The following is a 21,233-nucleotide window of genomic DNA, read 5'->3' on the forward strand; positions in this document are numbered from 1 at the left end:
CTCTGGACATGGTTGGAACATCAAGGCATTACCATGGTGGTTCAACACCTGGGAGGTTCTCTGAATGCCATGGTGGACAAACTCAGCCATCGGTGCATGATGGATCACGAATGGCGTCTGAACTCGGACGTGGTGCAAGGTCTCTTTCTGCAGTGGGGAGAGCCCTGGTTAGATCTATTCGCCACCGAAGAGAACGCACAATGTCATCAGTTCTGCACGTTGGAATTTCCAAGGCGGCACTCGCTCAGAGGCGCTTTTTGTCGCGAGTGGAGTTGCGGTCTGTTGTACGCCTTTCCGCCTATACAACTTCTGAAGAAGATCAGGCGCGACCGGGCCCAAGTCATTCTTGTGGCTCCGGACTGGGCTCGGAGAGTATGGTATCCCAAGCTACTCAGTATGAGCATCGATCCCCCGATCCGTCTGCCTCTTCAGGAGGATTTTCTGTCGCAGCAGCAGGGGACGGTCCTCCACCTGAACCTGTCCAGCCTCCACCTCCATGCATGGAGATTGAGCGGGGACAGTTGACTCCTTTCGATCTTCCTCCCGCAGTCTGTGATGTCATTCTGGCAGCCAGACGTCCCTCCATCAAAACGGTATACCCCTGCAGGTGGAACAGGTTTGTGGCATGGTGCACAGCAAAGGCTGTGGATCCCCTTTCTGCCCCTCTTTCTGAGGTTCTTCTGTTCCTTCTGTCTTTGTCCCAGCAGGGCTCCACATCGGGCAGACCATCACTTTGCCTACCTTCTTTCCACCTCCGCTTCCTTTCAGGGAGGAGGAGGGGCTCCACCGTCTGGACCCTAAACATGCGCTCCCCTTCTATCTGCAGCGTACATAACAGTTCGGGGTGGATGATCAGCTCTTTTTTGGCTATGTGGGTGCCAAAAAAGGACAGGCTGTGCACAAGCGGACCATCTCCCGAAGGGTCATTCTGTGCATCAAAGGAGCCTCCTGTGGGGCTGCGTGTCCATTCGACGAGGGCAACTGCAGCCACTACTGCCTTGGGACGCGGGGGTCCCTTGCAGGATATTTGTCAGGCAGCTACATGGGCCTCGCTGCACACGTTTACCAAGCACTAGTGCCTTGACAGTCCGGTCCGGAGAGACGGCTTCTTTGGCTGTGCTGTGCTCCGTGACTTTCTGCTGTAATCCTGTTCGCAGACCCACTACCGGGGTTGGTATTGCTGGGGTATCTCTTCGAAGGTAAGGAATCTATCACTAACGTGTCTCTTTCAAATGCACAAGTTACTACTTGTGTAACGATATATCTGTAAGAGACATTAGTTAGTGATAGATTCCTTACCGCCCCACCCATCCTCCCCGTTCCACGAACTGATTACTAGGGCTAGGGTCATTCCCTTTTAGGGACCTAGTTTTAGGCACCAATGGTCGGTATCTTGCATGGCTCTGCGTTTTGGCGCGGAAAGTCGTGTACAGAACTGATGTCGGCGCACATGGGTGGCCCCTAAGTAGTCTCCGTGATGTCATCTTGGCGCACACGACGCCAGTGACGGACATGGAGCCGCACAACGCCACCTACCGACGCGCAGTGGTACAGCTAAGCAAAACTTTCCAGATCCAGTCTGACGCCTGGGGAATATTCTAAGGTAAGGAGTCTATTCTTAGGTAAGGAATCTATTACTAACTAATGTCTCTTACAGATATATTGTTACACAAGTAGTAACTTGTGCATTAAGAGCCTTACTTAAGAGTCATATTGTATTTCTGAATACTTTTTACTCTTTGTATTTCCTTCACTTTTAGCCATGACTGCCTCCAGCCAGCCCTCGATTACAGAATGCGCGACACACAACCCAGCTCTCTGCGATCCGTCCGCTTTTCCCCAGATGGACTTTATCTGGCTACTGTGGCAGATGACCGGTAAGCAGAGCATTGTGGCTTAACCATCTGTTGCACAGTCAGTATTGTTTAGTTGTGTCTGATTAAATTCAGGAAAAACATTCTTGCACAAGGTCCCAATTCATAACCACACACACACTGTCAGCAAATGAGCTTTTAATTTTACATCTGATTGGTAGATCAACCTAATTCATGCAGTCATGCACCTGACCAGCTAAAATTATTGTTTGTTCCTTTGAATCCAATGATATATGGTAACTAGATATGTCAACATTTCAAGAAGTGTTCCCTAAATCTATGTCGAAACTAAAAATGTGAGAGCATTTTGGTAGAGCCTTTTACCATGCTGCATGAATTTATGTCCTACCATATGCTTCTTGATAAACATTGGATATGCCTTTTGATGAGGGCCACGTTGAGTGTGTTCCGTTATAATGAAGTTTGTAGGTATTCAAGTTGTCAATGCAAGCTAGCACCAGGTGACTTTCATAGTTCCTCCTTCACTCTCCTCATCGCCTTGTAGATTGTTCTATTTATTCTTAACGTTTTGCTTTCTGCTTCTCCCTCGGTCTTATCCTTAAAAGGACCTTTTTTGTACCTTATCTAACTCTACACCCTGGTTCTCTCCTTTTCCATACTTGCAGGACCAAAACCTGCTTCTCAAAGTAGTCATTGCAGAAGTTTCACTGGCATGCACTATGCATATGTGAGAATCCATAATGTGCTCTTTATACGTCGTCGTCATTAGAAGGGCCCTGAAGAACCGGTTGATGTTTATTCAGAGAAAGCGAAGTAATTATATATTGCAAGACATTAACTTGATAAAAAGTGGTTCAAGGATAAATATAAGTGATTGGAACCTGGTTGAAATATGAGTACCTCCTCACCCACAGAAAAAGTATAGTACATATCTAAAGATTTGCCACCTCCCACATGAAGGTCCTTTACTGACCATATACAGCACATGGAGTTGGGTGAAAGAACTAGGTAACATTGCTGTTTTTTTCCCTGGTATCTGGATTATTTTCATTCAATCAATTTGTCCAGATAGTTGTATTCCACCACCCTGGAGCTGAGCTGATTCTATTGTACCCAAGAAACTGTTACAGCCTCTGCTCAATTCTAGCTCTCTGTCACGGTGTGGTGATGCCATTCAAATGTATCTTTCCCTCTGGGCATGTTGACTCAGGCATGTTGTACAAGCACTCAGGCCATGTCCTTGACTAGCACATTATGGGGGACCAAGTATTTTTCGTTTCTTGAACACCTGAGGATTTAATCCAGTTTTCTTCTGCATAGTTTATCCAGTAGTTTCAAGGATGTAAGGTTTACAGTGCAAGTCTTTTTGCTCTCAAGTCTAATTCTAAATCTGCATTTTTGAGCTGTTGAGTGAAGAGCTGCATAGCACTCATTTCTCTCTTCTAGATTGCAATTTGTTAAACTACACCTTTCAGATTTCCAACCCTTCTCATGTTCTGTGGGTTCCTCCAGGGCCCATATTTTCCCCTTGCTAATTTGTTTATATCGAACTGATTAGTCGGTGCTCCTAGACAAAAGAACAGCTGCATCAATGTGCAGACTACCTACAACTCCGTATTAAAGTAACCAACCCATCCCACATCTCAACTGTGAAATCCTACCTTGAAACTCTGATGAAATGGGTGCCCTCTGCTCCCCTGAAACCAAACCCAGCAAAAAATAAATTCTCCTTCTCATCCGCATGGAAACAACTTCTCTTCCCAAAATTTCCTTCTCTAACTTCCACTTCTAATCACTACACTTAAGCATCTCATCCTTGAGATCATTTAACTTCACAATATCATAACCTCTTGATGATACCCCGCTTTCTTCAGCTTTCAAAGGCACTGTCATATTAACTGTTCCTCATAAACAAATTAAACTGTGTATTCTCCACACAGACTTGGGGTCTGCGGTGCTAGCCCGAGTCATCTCACACTCCCAGTAGAGCAATTATGATAGACCTTCACTAGGTACCTCATGAAACCAAAATTAAATTTGAACTAGGCTGTTTTGCACATAACGCAGCGGTACAAAAGGGGGTGGTGATGGACAGAGCATCTGAGCATACCCTGCCAACAACTTATGGCGAACAAAGAGGTCCATCATCCCCTTTTATATCGCTTTGTTCGCCCTAAGTTGGCAGGGTATGCTCAGACGTGAGTCCCTTGCTCACTTTGCCACTGGATTCAAGCTAACCTGGCTGATGGCGGCTGAAATGCCAGAAACCGGTCCCAGGATGCTTGTTTCCGGTCCATGGAAGACATGGCTTTGGCAGTTCAGGCTGGACTGTTCCCATGAGGGTCAGACTGATATGCATATGGCCATGTCTGAACTGGGGTGGCGGAGTGATCTAAAGAATGGTGATGGATTAAACCCAGATCAGTTGACTGGGGGTGAGTGTTTGATTTGCTCAAGCGCTCCGTCCATCATCCCCTTTTGTATCGCTTTGTTCACCCTAAGTTGGCAGGGTATGCTCAGATGTGAGTCCCTTGCTCAAATTGCCACTGGATTCAAGCTAGCCTGGCTGATGACGGCTGAAATGCCAGAAACCGGTCCCAGGATGCTTGTTTCCGGTTCATTGAAGACTGGGGGTGAGTGTTTGATTTGCTGAAGCGCTCCGTCCATTATCCCCTTTTGTATCGCTTTGCACATAACGCAGAGCATCTCGGCTTTCTTAGCTACGTGAACAACAAACTGTGCGCTTTGTGAGGACAGCTTAACACTAAAGGCAATTTTAGTCTCTTGTTGGAGATCGCGAAAACTAAGAAGCCTAAGCCCTTAAACCCTTATGGGTAAAGCCCCACACATTTGGAACAATTACCTGAGTGCCTTGGACTTCACTCTAATTATTTAGCCTTCTCAAAGAGTAAAGAAACACATAATTTGTCAATGTGTCTTGTAAGCTAAGTCTCAGATTTGATCAGACTTGCAGCTACTTCACTAGCTGCTCTTCTACTGTTGATGCACTCATCCTGTGCCCCATAATTACCTTCTGCATTTGTTGGGTCAGACTGATTTTCATATGGCAATGTCTGAACTGGAGTGGCGGAGTGAGCTAAACAATGATGATGGATTAAACCCAGATCAGTTGACTGGGAGTGAGTGCTTGCAATGTTGAACACTCCGTCAATCATCCCCTTTGGTTTTGCTTTCTTCAGCATTTGTTCCCATCTTCGACAAATGCTCTGTACCACTCTTATCACTTGTGAAGCTCTCCACTGCCCTTGCCGTTAGGTTCACGCTGTGTAAATGTTTTTAATAAAATAATATAAATGATAAAAGGAAGCATAATATAAGTTCTTCAAAGTCTCCATAGCTGCCAGTTCATTCACCTGTGCCTGAGGCCTAGCAAGGAGCTCAGGAATAGATTGATGCCAGTACACACCAAGAGCATACTAGGAGTCTGCTCGTATTGTAGATTCTGTTACTCATTAATGCCAAATTCACATTTACTTATACAGAGGAGTATGTGGTATCCTGCCCATAAAGGTGATGAGTGCAGCCCCCCCAAAAAAAATCCACTGTCCAGATCTGAAATTATGGGCCGGAGACATTGCCTCACTGCTCCACATTCACAGATTCACTGATAAATCATAATTGAAACTGTGAACTGTGTCCTTTTCTGGGAGGAGTAAACACTCTGTTAAGGCACTGATGCATTAAATCAAAGTATTCTAATCGCTAGTAGAGTGCTGCACACCCACACCCTAAAGGAGGGATAGCCTGGGCCCTGCGCTTAGACTTGCTGTGATTGGCAGCACTAAACTTTCCACATTACCAGTCACCACAAGGCTATGGACCTGAAGCAGAATAGAAACAAATGGAAAACAAGCAATTGCAATGCAATAGGTCTCGCATTAATTAAGTTTGAGCTATTGGCATTGCTAAATATTGCAACACCAATTGCAACAAAAGTCTATAAATTGTAGGCCAAAAAAATGTGTATTTATTTTTGTAGCAATGGTGGCATGCTGCGCTTTAGATGAATATGTTTAAAAGTAAAGTGCACCATACTGCGATTGCTACAATATGTGGATGCGTTAACAATTGATGTGTGCACTGATGGCTGGTGGTGTTTGTGCCCGGTGAAAGCGTGCACTGACAGCTGATGGTGTCTGTGCCTGGTGAAAGTGTGCACTGACGGTGTCGTTGTGTGTGTGGTTGTGTGTGTGGTTTTGATCACATTGATCCGGATACCTGTGGCATGCAGGCAGGAGGTAAGCAAGCGGTTGCCGCACAGGAGGGTCAGCAGGTCCTGTTTGACAAGAAGGGTCAGCAGCTAGAGGGCGATGGTGAGCAGCCAGGAGAGCATAGCCTGGAAGAGAGACGAGGTGGATGACACTCTCGTACTTCTTACAGGAGATGATGATCTAGAGGGTAGCCCCACAGAGTAATTGCATCACGCACAGAACTGCCTGTGAGGGCAGGTGTTATGCAGGAGGTGGGTGTGCTGGAAGGAACATAGCAAGACCTCTGGGGCCTGGCAGAAGAGACAGCTGCCCATCAAAATGCCTCTGAGAAGAGAGAATGCCCAGCAAAGACCTTCTGAGCAAATCGTGATGTACAAAAAAAAAAGCATACAAGATGAGAGAGCTGCCCAACAAAACCAATTCTGGAGAAGGGGCGAGTTGCCTCTGGAAACGATCATGGCAGAGAAGAGACTTATGTCGTCACCAAACTTCAGGGTGAACACAGATGTCCAGCCAGCCTCCTGTGAGAAGGAAGCTGCCCCAGTGAACACTCCCTGCGACAGATAACCCCCTGCCCCCCCCCCCCCACTCCCCAAGCAGGCTTTGTGGAGAAGAGAGACACCCTGGACGGGTGCTCAGGTAGCTGAGTGCTAAAAAAGCAACAAGAAGGAGGTGGGGGCACCAGAAGATGGGGTGGGGAGAGAAATATAACTACCACAGCACAAGAATCAGATGGGCACTAATTAAGTTGAATCAATCTGCGTTTGGTCCAAGCTCCACAGAAAGGAAAGGAAGCATGCTTGGCATGTGCTGGCCAACTAGTAGGTAGCAAAGAAGAGTGACCATGAAGCCAACGAATGGTAAAATGGGCGGGCTCCAAGTCCTTTACTGTAAACAAGATCTCTCGCAAACGAATACGCATGTGCTGTCACAGGCTCGACCTAAAAAGAGTTAATGCGAAGAAGAGTGCAGTGAGTGATAAATATTTTATCCAAGAAAAAAAATATGAAGTTTGTTGTGCTTGCAGATCTAGAAGCAGAAATAGGGTAGCGTTTTTCAATTACCAATTTTCGATTCTGCGTTTAATTTTAATGTGTTCTTTATGCCTTAGTAATTTTATCTACTGCGTTTGTGTATATACAGTGTTCATTTGCTGTGTATCTTTCTTATAACCCTTCGCTGTTTATCCTAAACACGGAAGGCACACTATGTTCTGTCTTATTTGGTGCTGTCAAGAGTTTTCTTCTGTATATGTGTACCTTGTACAGGCTTCTTACATCAAAGTGTACTAACATAGGAACTTCCATACAATCCTAGGAGCAGAAACAGGGTTCCCTAATGCAAAAAAACGCCCTATACCCTTACCCACAGCTTTGTAAGGTACACTCCCTGCGAGTACTCTTTCCTACACCTACCTTTGTGAAATAGGGTTTGACAAACTCTCCACTCGGCGCTTCACTCCAGGTCTTGCCGACGCCCTCAGGTGTGCTGCGAGAGGCGAGTTTCTGCAGGGCCGCCTGCTTATTCCGCTGAATTCGGCCGAGCTGCTCGGGGCTCAGCGGTGGGGACACCACATCAAGGACCTAGTCATCCTCGTGACCCGCCGATCTGAACCTCTTCACCGGGGTGATCTGTGAATCACGAACACAAAAGGGGCAGCTCAGAAGCGGGTGACAATCAGAGATCAGGGAAGGAAGGAAGGATGGCGACAGCGGCCCCGAAAGAATGAGGGCAGCATGCCGGTAAGGAGCATGGCTATGTTATAGGGATCCACAGGCTAAAGCAAAGCTCCAAAGACAGCCGAGGTCCGCCTGCTTTGCGATGAAATCTCTAGATTGTATCAAAGACAATGATTATATATGTTATCACTGTAGCTTAGAAAATCATATGCATGTTCTTAGGACTGCAGTGTTTCTCCTCGTTTCAAGCACCCCAATTAAACAGATGATAAACTGGACGGAAAATAATGATTCTGTCAAAGACATGGCATTCCTGAACATCACTGTAAAAACGCGAACGATTATTGTGGACAGGTAAATATGATTCTGCCCTTAAAATGTTTATCAACTTAGTACCCACCCCACACAAAATGATTTAAGAAAAGGCTAGAAGTACATCACCCACTTTAGGGACAGCCCGGGGGCGGGGAGGTGCCGAACAAAAACACGGGTAAAGAAACAATGGACATGAACGCAAAAGATGCATATTAACTTATAACACTACATATCAACTGCCGCTGTGTAAAAGAGCAGATCTGAAAGAGACACGTTAGTATTAGATTCCTTACCTTAGAATATCCCCCGGCGTCAGACTGGATCCGGAAATGTTTTGCGTAGCAGTACCCTTGCGCGTCGGTAGGCGTCGTCTGCGGCTCCGCGTCCGTCGTGGGCGCCGTGATGACGTCGTCGGAGTACTTAGATGCCGCCTCCGCGTGCTGACGGCAGTTCTTCTTTTTTCCGCGCCAGCAGCGCAGATCCGGAAAAAGTGGTACCTTAGTCACTTTTTGACTAAATCTTTTTGATCTCATTTTTCGAGTCTTCGACTCCGATTCGGTGCCGGTACGGATGCCTGGTTTCAAGCCCTGTGAGGATTGCGACTGATGTCTGTAACGGACCCTCACCGTCGGTGTCTCCACTGTCTCGGCGTCGACCACGACAACAAGGCCTGTTCCGGCTGCCGGGCGACCGACTGATGTCGGTAACGGACCCTCACCGTCGGTGTCTCCACTGTCTCGGCGTCGACCACGACGACAAGGCCTGTTCCGACTGCCGGGCCCTCACTTCGAAAGCTAGACGGGAGCGGTCCCGTAATCGACTCGAACTCCGGCAGTCGGCCCCGCGCCATGAGAGGTCCCGGTCCGGACTGAGGTTGAGGGACCCGTCGCGGGAGCGGAGCCATCATAGCTCCGGGAGTCGACATCACTCCTCAGGCTCGAAGTCGTCAGGTAAGCACAAGAAGTCGAAGAGATGTCATTGCTCTTCCGACTCCCCCCCCCGCCCCCGCGGCCGGGGGTTTGGGTGGCACCGCCCATGCGGCTCCGTCGGAGTCGCAGGCGCCGCGTTCGGCTTCATACCCTTCGGTCCCTGGGCCTAACGCGACGCCAGAGGAGATCGAGCGGTTCGTCATGGCCATGAGGTCCCTCTCTCCTCCGACGGGCTCTGCGGCGCCTCCGGGCCCAGCGGACCCGCCTGGGGGGCCTAGCGGGTCGGGGGCTTCGGTCCTGACGCCGTCGGGTGCTTCGGCTCCGACGCCTACGGGCGCCTTCGGGCCCGGCGCCGCAAGGTCCCACTGGATCTGGTTCCGGATCCGGGTCGCCGCTGGTGGACCTGACGACCTTCCCGGCGCCGACCCCCCAGGTGTCACCCCCGACGCCGCCCTCGAGCGGCGCCGTCCCTGATGCCTCCCTCGACCAGGTTGCGGCGCCGCTTCAGACGCCGTTCGGAGAGTTTACTTTCCATGAGCCGGCCCCATCATTTTTTGACCCTGACTATCAGGAGATGGGTGATGAGGAGTATTGGGAGGGGTCTGAGGACCCTCTGACACGTGAATGTCAGTCCCAGGAGGACTGGACAGGTGAACTTGGGGATGCCAGTGGTCTGGACACTTCGCCCGACACTGGCTTTGTCTCACCACCTACCGTGGCTACGGAGGAGGGGGCAACCTACAGTGTGGTGTTGATGAGGGCAGCCAAGGCCTTGGGCCTTGAGCTCCCCGTCGCGGCCGTGAGGACTAACCTCCTCACAGAGGTCCTTAAGCCGCAGTCATGCTCGGCCGAGCCTCTGCTGCTGTTTAATGAGGCCTTATCCGACGTTCTTTTGGGCACTTGGTCCAAGCCCGCTACGGGTTGGCCCGTAGATAGGAACGTGGCCAGACGCCACCGCCCGGCCCCGGGCGACCCATGTTTCTGTCCACCCACCCCACCCCAGAGAGCCTGGTTACCCAGGCCTCCAATTCCCAGACCGCGTTCCCGTCGGCTCCGCCGGACAGGGAATCCAAGAGGTATGAGCAGTATGGTAAAAAGATCTTCTCATCCCTTAGTCTGGGACTGCGGTCTTCCAACACTGCATGCCTCTTGGGCCGCTACACCCACTCTCTGTGGGATACGGTTGCGGAAGTGCTGCCAGAGTGTCCGTTGTGTGGTTCTAAAAATTCTGAACTTGTGAATAAAACTTCGTCGTAGCATGACGATTTCTATATCAAAAGAGCGAAAATGGCTAGTACACTATGTACAAGCATTTTCGTCATATTCCAGTGATGATTTCACCTCGAAATCGTCATTTTCGTCTTGAACCCTTGGCTTCCATTTTGTGTACGGCAGCCATTTTGTGAGTTGCCCTTTACATAGGCTCATGATCCAGCTAAATTCAATTTAAAAGGACACGTACACCTTAATTGACTTTTCTCTGACCTGGGCAGGTTGAAACCATTGCCCCAGGCCGAACCTGTTTGGTCAGTTCCTCTCCCAGTGGCCGAATGAGATAGCATCAAGGCACAACAGGCCATAAACCCATTTCATCGCACACACCCTGCCGAATTTTGCTCACACCTGTCCCTGCTCTTTTCTCTCACTTGCTTTATGATGGGGAGGTGCCCATTTTTATTGGGGGTCCACCGATATCTGATGAAATGTTGGGCCTTGCCGGGTGATTTGTTGTGGGCTGGACGAACTGAAATATGGACATGTCATCATGACTGTGCTTTTCCTTTGTAACGAAAAAATTTGAATAGTGTACTGTAAATTCGAAGAATGTTTGCCTAAAGCACAATATTTTGTATAAAAAGAGAAGCCTGACTTTGTAAGTTTGAGCAGTCTCCTGAGAATATACATCCCGTGTGTTGTACTTCTAGGACGCTTGTTTCTTGGTTGCAGCCAATAAAATCGATCCTTGGCTTCACCTAGAAGACTCTGAGTTTCTGTGGTCTGAATCAGGAAAGTACCCGAGGTCTTTGGGTGTACCCTGGCACCGCTGGGTTACCGGTTCGGTACCGGTTCTGAAAAACCCAGTACCTCAGTTGGCGCCCAACGTTTGGGGCGATACCAGCGGTACCAGTCCAGCCAGAGGTTCGTGAGGAGCTTCGTGTGAAAATTCTGGAGGACGGCCAACCACTTCATCGGCCCCTGCATGTCGACGTGGTCCGAAGGTCTTTGCTGCGAGGTTCCCCGCTTCCCGACGGCTACAAAGGACTGCTGCCCTGGCTATCGCCCTGATTTGGACCCTTGAAGTTTGGTAGAGCGAAACGATAAGACGAGTCTTCTGGTGATGTCATCGATATCTCAGTTAAGTATAAGTGGAGCGTCTCCCAGTCCTTAGTTGGTTTTAATTTGGAACTTGCAAGTGCCAAAGCCAAAGGACTCGTGTATTCACGAGAAATATCGTAATCGATAATCCTTTGAAGTTTGAAGCTAGACTAGAGAGCGAAGATGCGCCGTCTTAGCAGACTTGGAAATTTGTTTTGTCTTATTTGTAATAATAGGGACTCCCGATTGGAGGACTCATGTCCGGTTCCTCCGGTTGGAACTCCAACGTATGAGTTATATGTGAAACATGGAGTAGGCCCCATCACATACAATGAAGTGTGGATCAAATACACCAGAAAAGATGGTGTTTTAAAATGGCCCCAATATGGTAGCTTTGATACAGAAATCTTAGATAACCTCGAAGTTAAACTTTTCAAAAAGAAAGCCCGGCCGGCGATGTTTGACTCTTTCCGCCTACGCCGTAAGGAAGCCAAACAGAAGGAAGTTAAATTAGCAAAGAAAAATAAGAGAGAAGGGGGAATTTCGATAATGCAAGCTGCTATGCAGTTTAAAGACAATGAAGAAGAACAGATGAGTGAGCAGTTGCACAGGCAACGTAAAATGGTAATAGATAAATGCTATCCAGTTTTGCCACCTCCTCAGCAAGATGCAGCAAAAGGGCTTGAAAAAGATCCCTTAATGTCGCATTTATTAAGTTCGCCACCCCCTATGCGCAAAATGCCACGGCACCTCTGCAACCTTTAGTTGTGCAACCTGTGCCTCCTGTTCCTCCACAGCACCCACCAGCTGTTCTTCAGCTGGCTCCTGTTCCTTTGGTGCAGCCTCCTCAAGGCCCACCGATCACATCTGCTTCACCTGTGCTTTCTACGACTTTGCCTAGTGCACCTTCTATTTCTCCTAATGATCCCTCTGCTATTGCCTCTGCCCGTGCCTTATCTCACCCTGTTTTTGCACCCGTTCTTCCGTCAGTTTCTTCTTCCGTTCGACAGAGAATGGCCAACACTGTTACTAATCTTTTCTCACCTCTTTTCGGGTCGCCTACTACGACCCCTAACATGGAACGGACACAGTTGCGAAGTCATCTGCCTGACTATCGAGAGAGAGATTTACTGAATCGTTTAGCGCATAAATGGGTTATGGACACTGTAAGGTATGATGTAGAGTCTGTCATGGAAGTCTTCCGTCAATGGGAAGCACCGAAGCAGAGATACGTTTTTGAGCAAATGTGTGTTTTTCTCTGTGAGGATTTGGAAGACGATCTGGAATACAACCCGCCCAAGTTGTGTCGTGTGCGGTTCGAGTTCGCAGAGGGCATGATCGTAGGTCCCGATGTCGAGAGAGTGGTTGAGACATTGTTGTCATTTCGGAGTAAGGGGGGCACTTCTCAATCACTATTTGAGCATGGCACATCCGGTAGGAAAAAGGCGCGACAGTACCCCATGAGAGAGGTTCCCCCACAGTGGAGGGAAGGGGACCTACAAGCTAACCCACCTATTCAGCCTCATTTCCAGCGGGTGTAGGTACATGTCCCATGGAGGCGAGCTGAAGTTTTAGCCCTTAAACAGACATTACCTGATCCCCGTAAAAATCCCGCAGGGTATTACAAAGAGTTGTCACAAACTGCAGGGTCATGTATCATGAATTTAGCCGATATCGATATGTTATTTGGGAATGTTGTTCCACAGCCTTTATGGGGTAAGATTCGTCATACAGATCATGATCAGGAGTTAGGTGACTCATGGGCTAATATTGCTGCTGCAGATGCCCGACAAGTTGGTGGTGCTAAGCCTGAGCCTTTAGTAGCTGAACTTCCTGGTAAAATAATTGATTACATGAAAACGATAATGCCTGCAATACGTGTAAATTGGGATAAGTTGTCTGCATGTAAGCAGAAGAAAGATGAAACGGTCTCAGATTTCTTCACCAGGTTTGAAGAGACGTTTGTCGACCACAGTGGTCAAGATATGAGCACAGAAGGTGGTCAGTGACTGTTCGTCGATAAATTTGTGCACAATCTGCTTCCAGAGTTGTGTAAAAAGTTAAAAGACTCAGAAAGTTCTTGGGCAGTTTCCTCTTCAGCACAGATATTGGCTACTGCACAATATTACGAAAATCGGGACAAAGACAATAAAGATAGAGCAGAAAAGAAAACTAAAGAGTTGAAAACAAAGGTTTTGTTACAGCAAGCATATCCGCCACGTGGTGGTGGTGGCCAGAATAGTGGTGGTCAAAATAATAGTGGTCAGAGTAACTATCAGAATAATTATCAGCAGCCTCAACAGTATCAGAGGAACTCGCACAGAGTCGAGTATACTCAGCCACGTGTTCCTGTAGGCCCCAACCAGTGTTCGTATTGCAAGGAAGAGGGTCATTTTAAGTATAGCTGCCCTATTCTGTTACAGCGCGCGAATGGTGTTTCAAACACAAGAGTTAGAGGTGTTCAGCAAGCGTCTAGAGGTAGAGGACGTGGAAATTTCCCCTAGAACACACAGTCTCTTCCACCTCAAAATTCTATGAATAGGTTCGATCAGCAGAATAACGCATCTGGTAGGACAGCTCAGTACTATGCTGATGATTACTATACAGAAGATGAACATTGGGAAGGTAATGATTGCTAGGACAGCCATAGACAGAGAGGGAGTTGTTTCAGTTCCAGTAGATCAGAGTGGACCTTACGTTGAGGTGATTACATCAGGTGTGTCAGAGCCTTTTCTGTTGGATACTGGTGCTACAAAGAGTTCTATTATGCACTCCAAACTCCCCGGCGCACCTTTGTCTGGCAAAATGAATGTATCAGTAGGTTTTTCTGGCGCCCCAGTTAGAAATCCGATCTCTGACCCTTTGTCCCTTTCTGTTGGACCTTGTGAATTCGAAGCACCCCTTATTCTGACAACAGGTTGTGGTGAAAACTTGCTAGGATTAGATTTACTAAAAAGATTGTATGCGACTTTGTACTGTTCTCCTTCTGGAGTACAACTTACACTGGGTAAAAAAGTGGTTTCTCCAATGTATTTGTCGAGAGACAAACTTCCAACAGAATTGTCATCTCTCCCTAATATTCTTTGGGCTACTGGTCCTAATGATGTAGGTCTTTTAGAAATACCACCATATGTTGTAACATTGAAATCCAATGTTAGAATGCCACGAATTCCCCAATACAAAATTTCTAGTGAAGGTGAAAAAGCTTTGCTAGCGATCGTTTACGATCTAATTGGAAAAGATGTCATTGAAGAGACAAGAGGCAACGTTTGCAATAGCCCTGTTCTGCCTGTTTTTAAGCGAACTGACCCTTCCCAGCCACCTGTTTACAGATTTGTGATTGATCTTAGAGAGGTGAATAAAATAGTTGTGCCACAGTTTCCAGTTGTTCCTGACATTACTGCCCTATTGACTATGATTCCAGCTTCTGCCACCTGGTTTTCGGTGATTGACTTGAAGAATGCTTTCTTCAGCATCCTGATTGCTGAGGAGAGTAGGGATATTTTTGGTTTCAGTTTAGGAGGTCGCAGCTTCCGTTTTAAACGAGCTCCACAGGGCTACTGTGAAAGTCCATCAATATATAGTCGAGCTTTAAAAACACAGCTTGATACGATTGTTTTACCTGAAGGTGCTACCCTTATTCAGTATGTGGATGATTTGCTTGTTGCTGCAGATACTGAGGAAATCTGTAAAGAAGCCACGTTGTCATTGTTGCGTCATTTGTGTGATTTGCACCACAAAGTGTCTCTCTCAAAATTGCAATATTGTCGACAAGAAGTGACCTACTTAGGTCATCTCTTATCGAAGGAGGGAAGGAAACTGACCCCAGAAAGAATTCAGGCAATAGCGAAATTGAGTGTGCCAAGAACACAGGGAGAAGTGCGTGCTTTCGTGGGCATTACATCATATTGCAGGCAATGGATACCAAATTTTTCGTTATTAGCCAAACCTTTGGTGGCATTAACGTGTAAAGATACATCCAATCCCATTCCTTGGTCTGAAGAGTGTCAGAAAAGTTTTTCTGAATTGCGCACAGCATTATGTTCGGCTCCTGTGTTGGGTACCCCCAACTACAGTAAGCCCTTTACATTGTATGTCCATGAGAAGGAAGGTTGTGCATTGTCAGTGTTGACTCAGTTGTTTGGGGACAAACAGCGTCCATGTGCATATTTTTCGTCGACTTTGGATCCAGTAGCTAGAGCGTTGCCAAGTTGTTTAAGAGCCACAGCGGCGGCAGCTGTTTCTATTCGACAGTCTGCTGGTCTAGTAATGAACAATACGCTAGTCATGATGGTCCCACATGCTGTAGACACGTTGTTAAACAGAACCAAGACACAGCACTTAACTAGTGCTCGATTGTCAGGTTACGAATTAACATTGTTAGCTAGTCATGTGCACATAAAAAGGTGCAACACTTTAAACCTAGCTACGTTGTTGCCAATTGTAGAGGAATTAGATGCTTCAGAACAGCATGATTGTTTTCTTAGAACAGAAGAAGAAACGAAAGGGAGAATAGATCTTAGGGACACTCCCCTTGCTGAATATGATGGTACATTATGGGTGGATGGTTCATGCTTCAAGCTTCCGAATGGTGACACGACTGCAGCATATGCTGTCACGACTTTGCATACAATTGTTGAAGCTGCACGTATTCCACATAATTCAGCTCAAGCAGCAGAATTGATTGCACTTACAAGAGCATGTGTGTTGTCTAAAGGAATGAAAGTGACCATCTATACCGATAGCCAGTATGCATTTGGTGTGGCTCACAGTTTTGGACGATTGTGGAAAGAACGTGGGTTCCTGACTTCGCATGGAGCTAAGATTCACCATGGTCAGTTGGTGAATTAGCTTCTTGAATCACTGACCATGCCTCTGCAAGTGGCGATTGTGAAATGTAGTGCTCGCAAAAAGGTGACTGATGATGTTGGTAGTGGAAATGCATTTGCTGACGAAATCGCGAAAGAAACTGCAAGGAATGTGATGAGCCGAATGTATGTTGCAGGCCCCGCAAGATGGGTTGGTGATGTTGGAATGTGTGAGGACACGATAGAGAGTGTGAAGTCTATTCAAGCTGAGGCTACAGAGAAAGAGTTGAGCATGTGGAGAGAAAGTACGGGTAGAATGGATACAAATGGTTGCTGGATTGAATTATCAGAGCATCAGAGATGGTTGTTACCCGATGCATATGTGCTTGCAGTGGTTACAATGGCTCATGGAATGGCTCATATCGGCGTGAAAGGGATTTGCAAGTTGTTGGCTCCAGTATGGCAAAATTCAGGAATTCCCAAGTGTGCAGAGAATGTCGTCAAGAAATGCATGGTGTGTCTGAAACACAATCCTCGTAGGGGAACCCCAACTCCAGCTGGTCATGTTGCACCTCCTACGTATCCGTTTGAGGTTTTGCAGCTAGATTTCATCCACATGGAGAGGTGCAATAACTTAAAATACATACTCGTTGTGGTTTGTGCCTTCTCAAGATGGGTAGAAGCATATCCCCTAAAAGACAACACTGCCTTATCCACAGCTAAAGCCCTTGTGAAAGAGTTCTTCCCCAGGTTTGGAATGCCTAGAATGGTCTGGAGTGATAATGGGAGTGAATTTGTGGGTCAAGTGATGAAGAGAGTGTGTGAAGGGCTAGGCATTCAGCAAAAGTTCCACGCTGCAAATCACCCCCAATCAGCTGGATTAGTAGAATGTTATAATGGCACGCTTAAGTTAAAACTGGCCAAAATTCAAGCGAGCACAGGTCTCAAATGGCCTGATGCTCTACCCTTAGCACTCCTATCAACCAGAATGACTGTGCATTCACGAGTGAAACTTAGTCCCTATAAGATTGTCTTTGGCCGCCCGGCCAACATATGGGGAGTGCCAAGGCCCACTAAGTTCAGCGAACTCGAACACCCTGTTTTGCTTGATTATCTGTACGAATTGACGGCTAAATTGCGTGTTTTGCATCAACAGGTTCACGACACCCTGCCTCCGGTCTCTGAGACTCCAGGACATCAGATCGACCCTGGATCCTGGGTGCTGGTCAAGAACTTCCAGCGAACCAAAAACGACCAGCCCAGGTGGACCGGACCGCACCTCGTCCTTCTTTCCACACGATCAGCTGTTCGAGTGGAGGGGAAGGCAAACTGGATCCACGGGATCCATTGCAAACGGATCCCTCTGCCTCTGCCATATGACCAGTGGGTCCAGAAGGGTGTCGCCGACTCAGAAACTGAAACTGTGCCACGTTTTCTGCCCTTCAGTGATGCACAAGTAAAAGGAACACTTACTGAACAAGAGAGCGATAAACTTTTACAACCAGCTGTATCACCGTCAATTCCATTGAACACTACAGAGCCTGAACTCCTGTTTCAGGATCAGACAGTACCCTGGAAAAAGCGCTATAATTTGAGGCCGAGACCTATGGACAAATAAAAAATCTTTTTTCCCTCCAAGTACTATTTTTGAAAGTGTAGCTCTCCCATCTGAGAAACTTGCTTATTTTTGTTTTTCGAACCGCCATCCGGGTTCCGCTGCTAGGGCCGCGATTGCCCAAAGTCTTTGGGGTGCAGCTGACGACGTTAGGTCGGCAGTTCTGTTTGGTCTAAGGGAGTTGCCCTGGACTGACAGAAGCATTCCTTAGCAGAATCAACCTCCCATCGCGGGCAGCACTTTAGAGAGGATGGAGTTTCTCGAGATGGAGAGACCTGCCAAGGAAATGAACTTTAAACACAAGATTTGTAAAATAATGACAAAGAAAAGCTTTTTGATGTTGTGCATTTTCATGTTATTCAGTGTGATGATATTTTTAATAAGTTATGTGTTATTCTCTTTTCGAGTAACATTTGCACCCACTACATCGCCTATACCTCCTCCTTCTACTGTTTCCCCACACTCTTTTCAACCCCTTCCTGAACACGAATCAGCTAGGAGATTAGAGTTTATTAATAACTCCTTGGTGCAAGCGCTGAACAAACACCAACTTGTAATGAACACAACTAACTGTTGGGTGTGTGGTCTTATGCCTCACACAACGGATAAAGGTATCCCTTATCTGGTCCTGCCTTTCAGCCACAATGGTTCTGTGTGGGCATACAGAACAATGTTCATATACGCACATGAAGTCTACCCCCTACGTTCTGTAACAGACAATCCTAAGAATGGTGCTCTAGTTAAGGGTATAGTAGACATGATTAAGGAAGGTATTTCTTATGAGACTATCCCGAGAGATGAGACACTAGTATACATAAGATGGAACGTAACCGGATATGGAGCTACTCTGAGTGAGAAACAGCAAGCTAAGAGATCTTCCCTGATTTGGATTGTTCCCCATCAGGGTCATCTGTGTCTGCAAGGTAATGGCACGAATCCCAGAGCTCAGTTAGGGAAGAGTATCTGCACTAAAACGTATGTTTTTGCAGCCCAGACTTCCCCTTCGTTTTTAGCAGCTAAGGGTACCTATTTCATCTGCCATGATAGAGCCTATACATGGTTGCCCCCTGACTTTTCAGACTCATGTTTTGTTTCGTTCCTGTTGCCTCCCACCTACACAGCAGCGGCAGATTACCACAAGACAAGGATAGTTAGAGGTGCCTTGAGTCAAGAAGACACTGCAGGACAAGAATGTGGGGACTTCGTAAAGGGTTTTCTGCCGTTCTGGGGACCGATGGCTAACAGCAGGAACATAAGGCAATTGACAAGGGTGGTTGAGTCCACCCTAATTGAAACTGCTGGTGCCCTTAGTAACTTGACTGCTGAGCTCCAGTCGGATCGTCTTATGACCCTTCAGAACAGCGTCGCTTTAGATGTCATACTTGCAGACCGAGGTGGGGTATGTAGATTGATCCAATCGAGTTGCTGTGTTTTCATTCCAGATAACGCTCCAACAGTGTACCAGGCCATCTCTAAACTGATTTCCGAATCTATTCATGTGGATAAAGGAGATTGGTCTTTAATGGAATGGTTCTGGGAACTGATATCCGCCTGGGGATGGAAAATTCGGATGGTCATTGGGATGGTCTTAGCCATTCTTTTCCTGTTCTGTCTGTGCGTGCAGTGTGCTCCTGCAATTTGTGGCCTCTGTGCTGCATCATGTGTAATGAAACCTGTATCAAGAGACGAGCTAAGTACTAGAATGATGTTACAGCAACATCTCAATGACTTTAGGAATATAGACCTGGACTCAGATTAGCATGAGATTAGGTTAAATTGCATATGTAAGGGCAAAAGGAGGGTTTGTGGTTCTGAAAATTCTGAACTTGTGAATAAAACTTCGTCGTAGCATTACGATTTCTATATCAAAAGACCGAAAATGGCTAGTACACTATGTACAAGCATTTTCGTCATATTCCAGTGACGATTTCACCTCGAAATCGTCATTTTCGTCTTGAACCCTTGGCTTCCATTTTGTGTACGGCAGCCATTTTGTGAGATGCCCTTTACATAGGCTCATGATACAGCTAAATTCAATTCAAAAGGACATGTACACCTTAATTGACTTTTCTCTGACCTGGGCAGGTTGAAACCATTGCCCCAGGCCGAACCTGTTTGGTCAGTTCCTCTCCCAGTGGCCGAATGAGATAGCATCAAGGCACAACAGGCCATAAACCCATTTCATCGCACACACCCTGCCGAATCTTGCTCACACCTGTCCCTGCTCTTTTCTCTCACTTGCTTTATGATGGGGAGGTGCCCATTTTTATTGGGGGTCCACCGATATCTGATGAAATGTTGGGCCTTGCCGGGTGATTTGTTGTGGGCTGGACGAACTGAAATATGGACATGTCATCATGACTCTGCTTTTCCTTTGTAACGAAAAAATGTGAATAGTGTACTGTAAATTCGAAGAATGTTTGCCTAAAGCACAATATTTTGTATAAAAAGAGAAGCCTGACTTTGTAAGTTTGAGCAGTCTCCTGAGAATATACATCCCGTGTGTTGTACTTCTAGGACGCTTGTTTCTTGGTTGCAGCCAATAAAATCGATCCTTGACTTCACCTAGAAGACTCTGAGTTTCTGTGGTCTGAATCAGGAAAGTACCCGAGGTCTTTGGGTGTACCCTGGCACCGCTGGGTTACCGGTTCGGTACCGGTTCTGAAAAACCCAGTACCCCAGTTGGAGGTACGGCCAAACTCGGCCAAGCCCTTGTGGAGGGCCGGGTTGCAGCCAAATATTCTATCCGGGGTGGGCTGGATACCACCGACTCACTAGGTAGAGCGATGGCAACGACAGTGGCGGTCAGACGTCACGCCTGGTTGAGGTCCGCCAACTTTTCGGCCGATGTCCAAAACACACTGATGGGCATGCCGTTTGATGGCCGTCGCCTTTTTGGCGACAAGGCAGACCATGCGCTTGAGCGCTTTAAGGACTCCAGGGCTACGGCCAAGTCCTTGGGCCTCTCAGCCCCGCGCCAGCAATCGACTGCCTTTCATTCCTTTCGTGGCCACGGAAGGGGTGTACCCACACGTGCTGCCAGCCACGCTCCGCAGGGTAATACCCAACGCGGTGGCGGCCTTGGAAACCGCCATGGTGGCGGTCGGGGACAACGGCGAGGTCAGTCCACACCTTCCCCCGCAGCATCCGCCTCAAACCCCTCCTAGTCCGTGCTTTCAGGCCCATGTGACGCCAGTGGGGGGCAGGGTTCGCCATCACCTCCTCCACTGGCGCACGGTCACATCGGACAGGTGGGTGCTGCAGATCGTCCGAAGGGGCTACTCCCTCCCCTTCGAGGCGACTCCTCCAGCCATGCCACCGCAGAACCACCGTGTGTCGGGGGATCATTTGCGACTTCTGCAGGAGGAAGTTACGGCCCTCTTGGCCAAGGGGGCCATCGAGCGCGTTCCTGGGCCAGAAGTAGGGTGTGGTTGCTACTCCCACTACTTTCTGGTACCCAAGAAGGGCAAAGGGGGCCTACGCCCTATCTTGGACCTACGGAAC

The 21,233-nt window shown here is 47.6% G+C and overlaps 1 protein-coding gene across 4 annotated transcripts in view; it reads left to right on the forward strand.

The window, feature by feature from the left end:
- The window catches only part of WSB2 (WD repeat and SOCS box containing 2), a 366,828-nt gene that overhangs the window by 192,000 nt on the left and 153,595 nt on the right, over window positions 1-21,233 (forward strand). For all 4 annotated transcript variants that reach the window (XM_078667115.1, XM_078667114.1, XM_078667113.1 and 1 more), the window contains exon 8: window positions 1,761-1,877. In XM_078667115.1, coding sequence (XP_078523241.1) covers window positions 1,761-1,877 — 117 coding nt within the window. The remainder of the gene's footprint in view (window positions 1-1,760; window positions 1,878-21,233) is intronic.

This window comes from Lissotriton helveticus, chromosome 11, assembly GCF_964261635.1.
Source record: "Lissotriton helveticus chromosome 11, aLisHel1.1, whole genome shotgun sequence".
Lineage (NCBI taxonomy): Eukaryota > Metazoa > Chordata > Amphibia > Caudata > Salamandridae > Lissotriton > Lissotriton helveticus.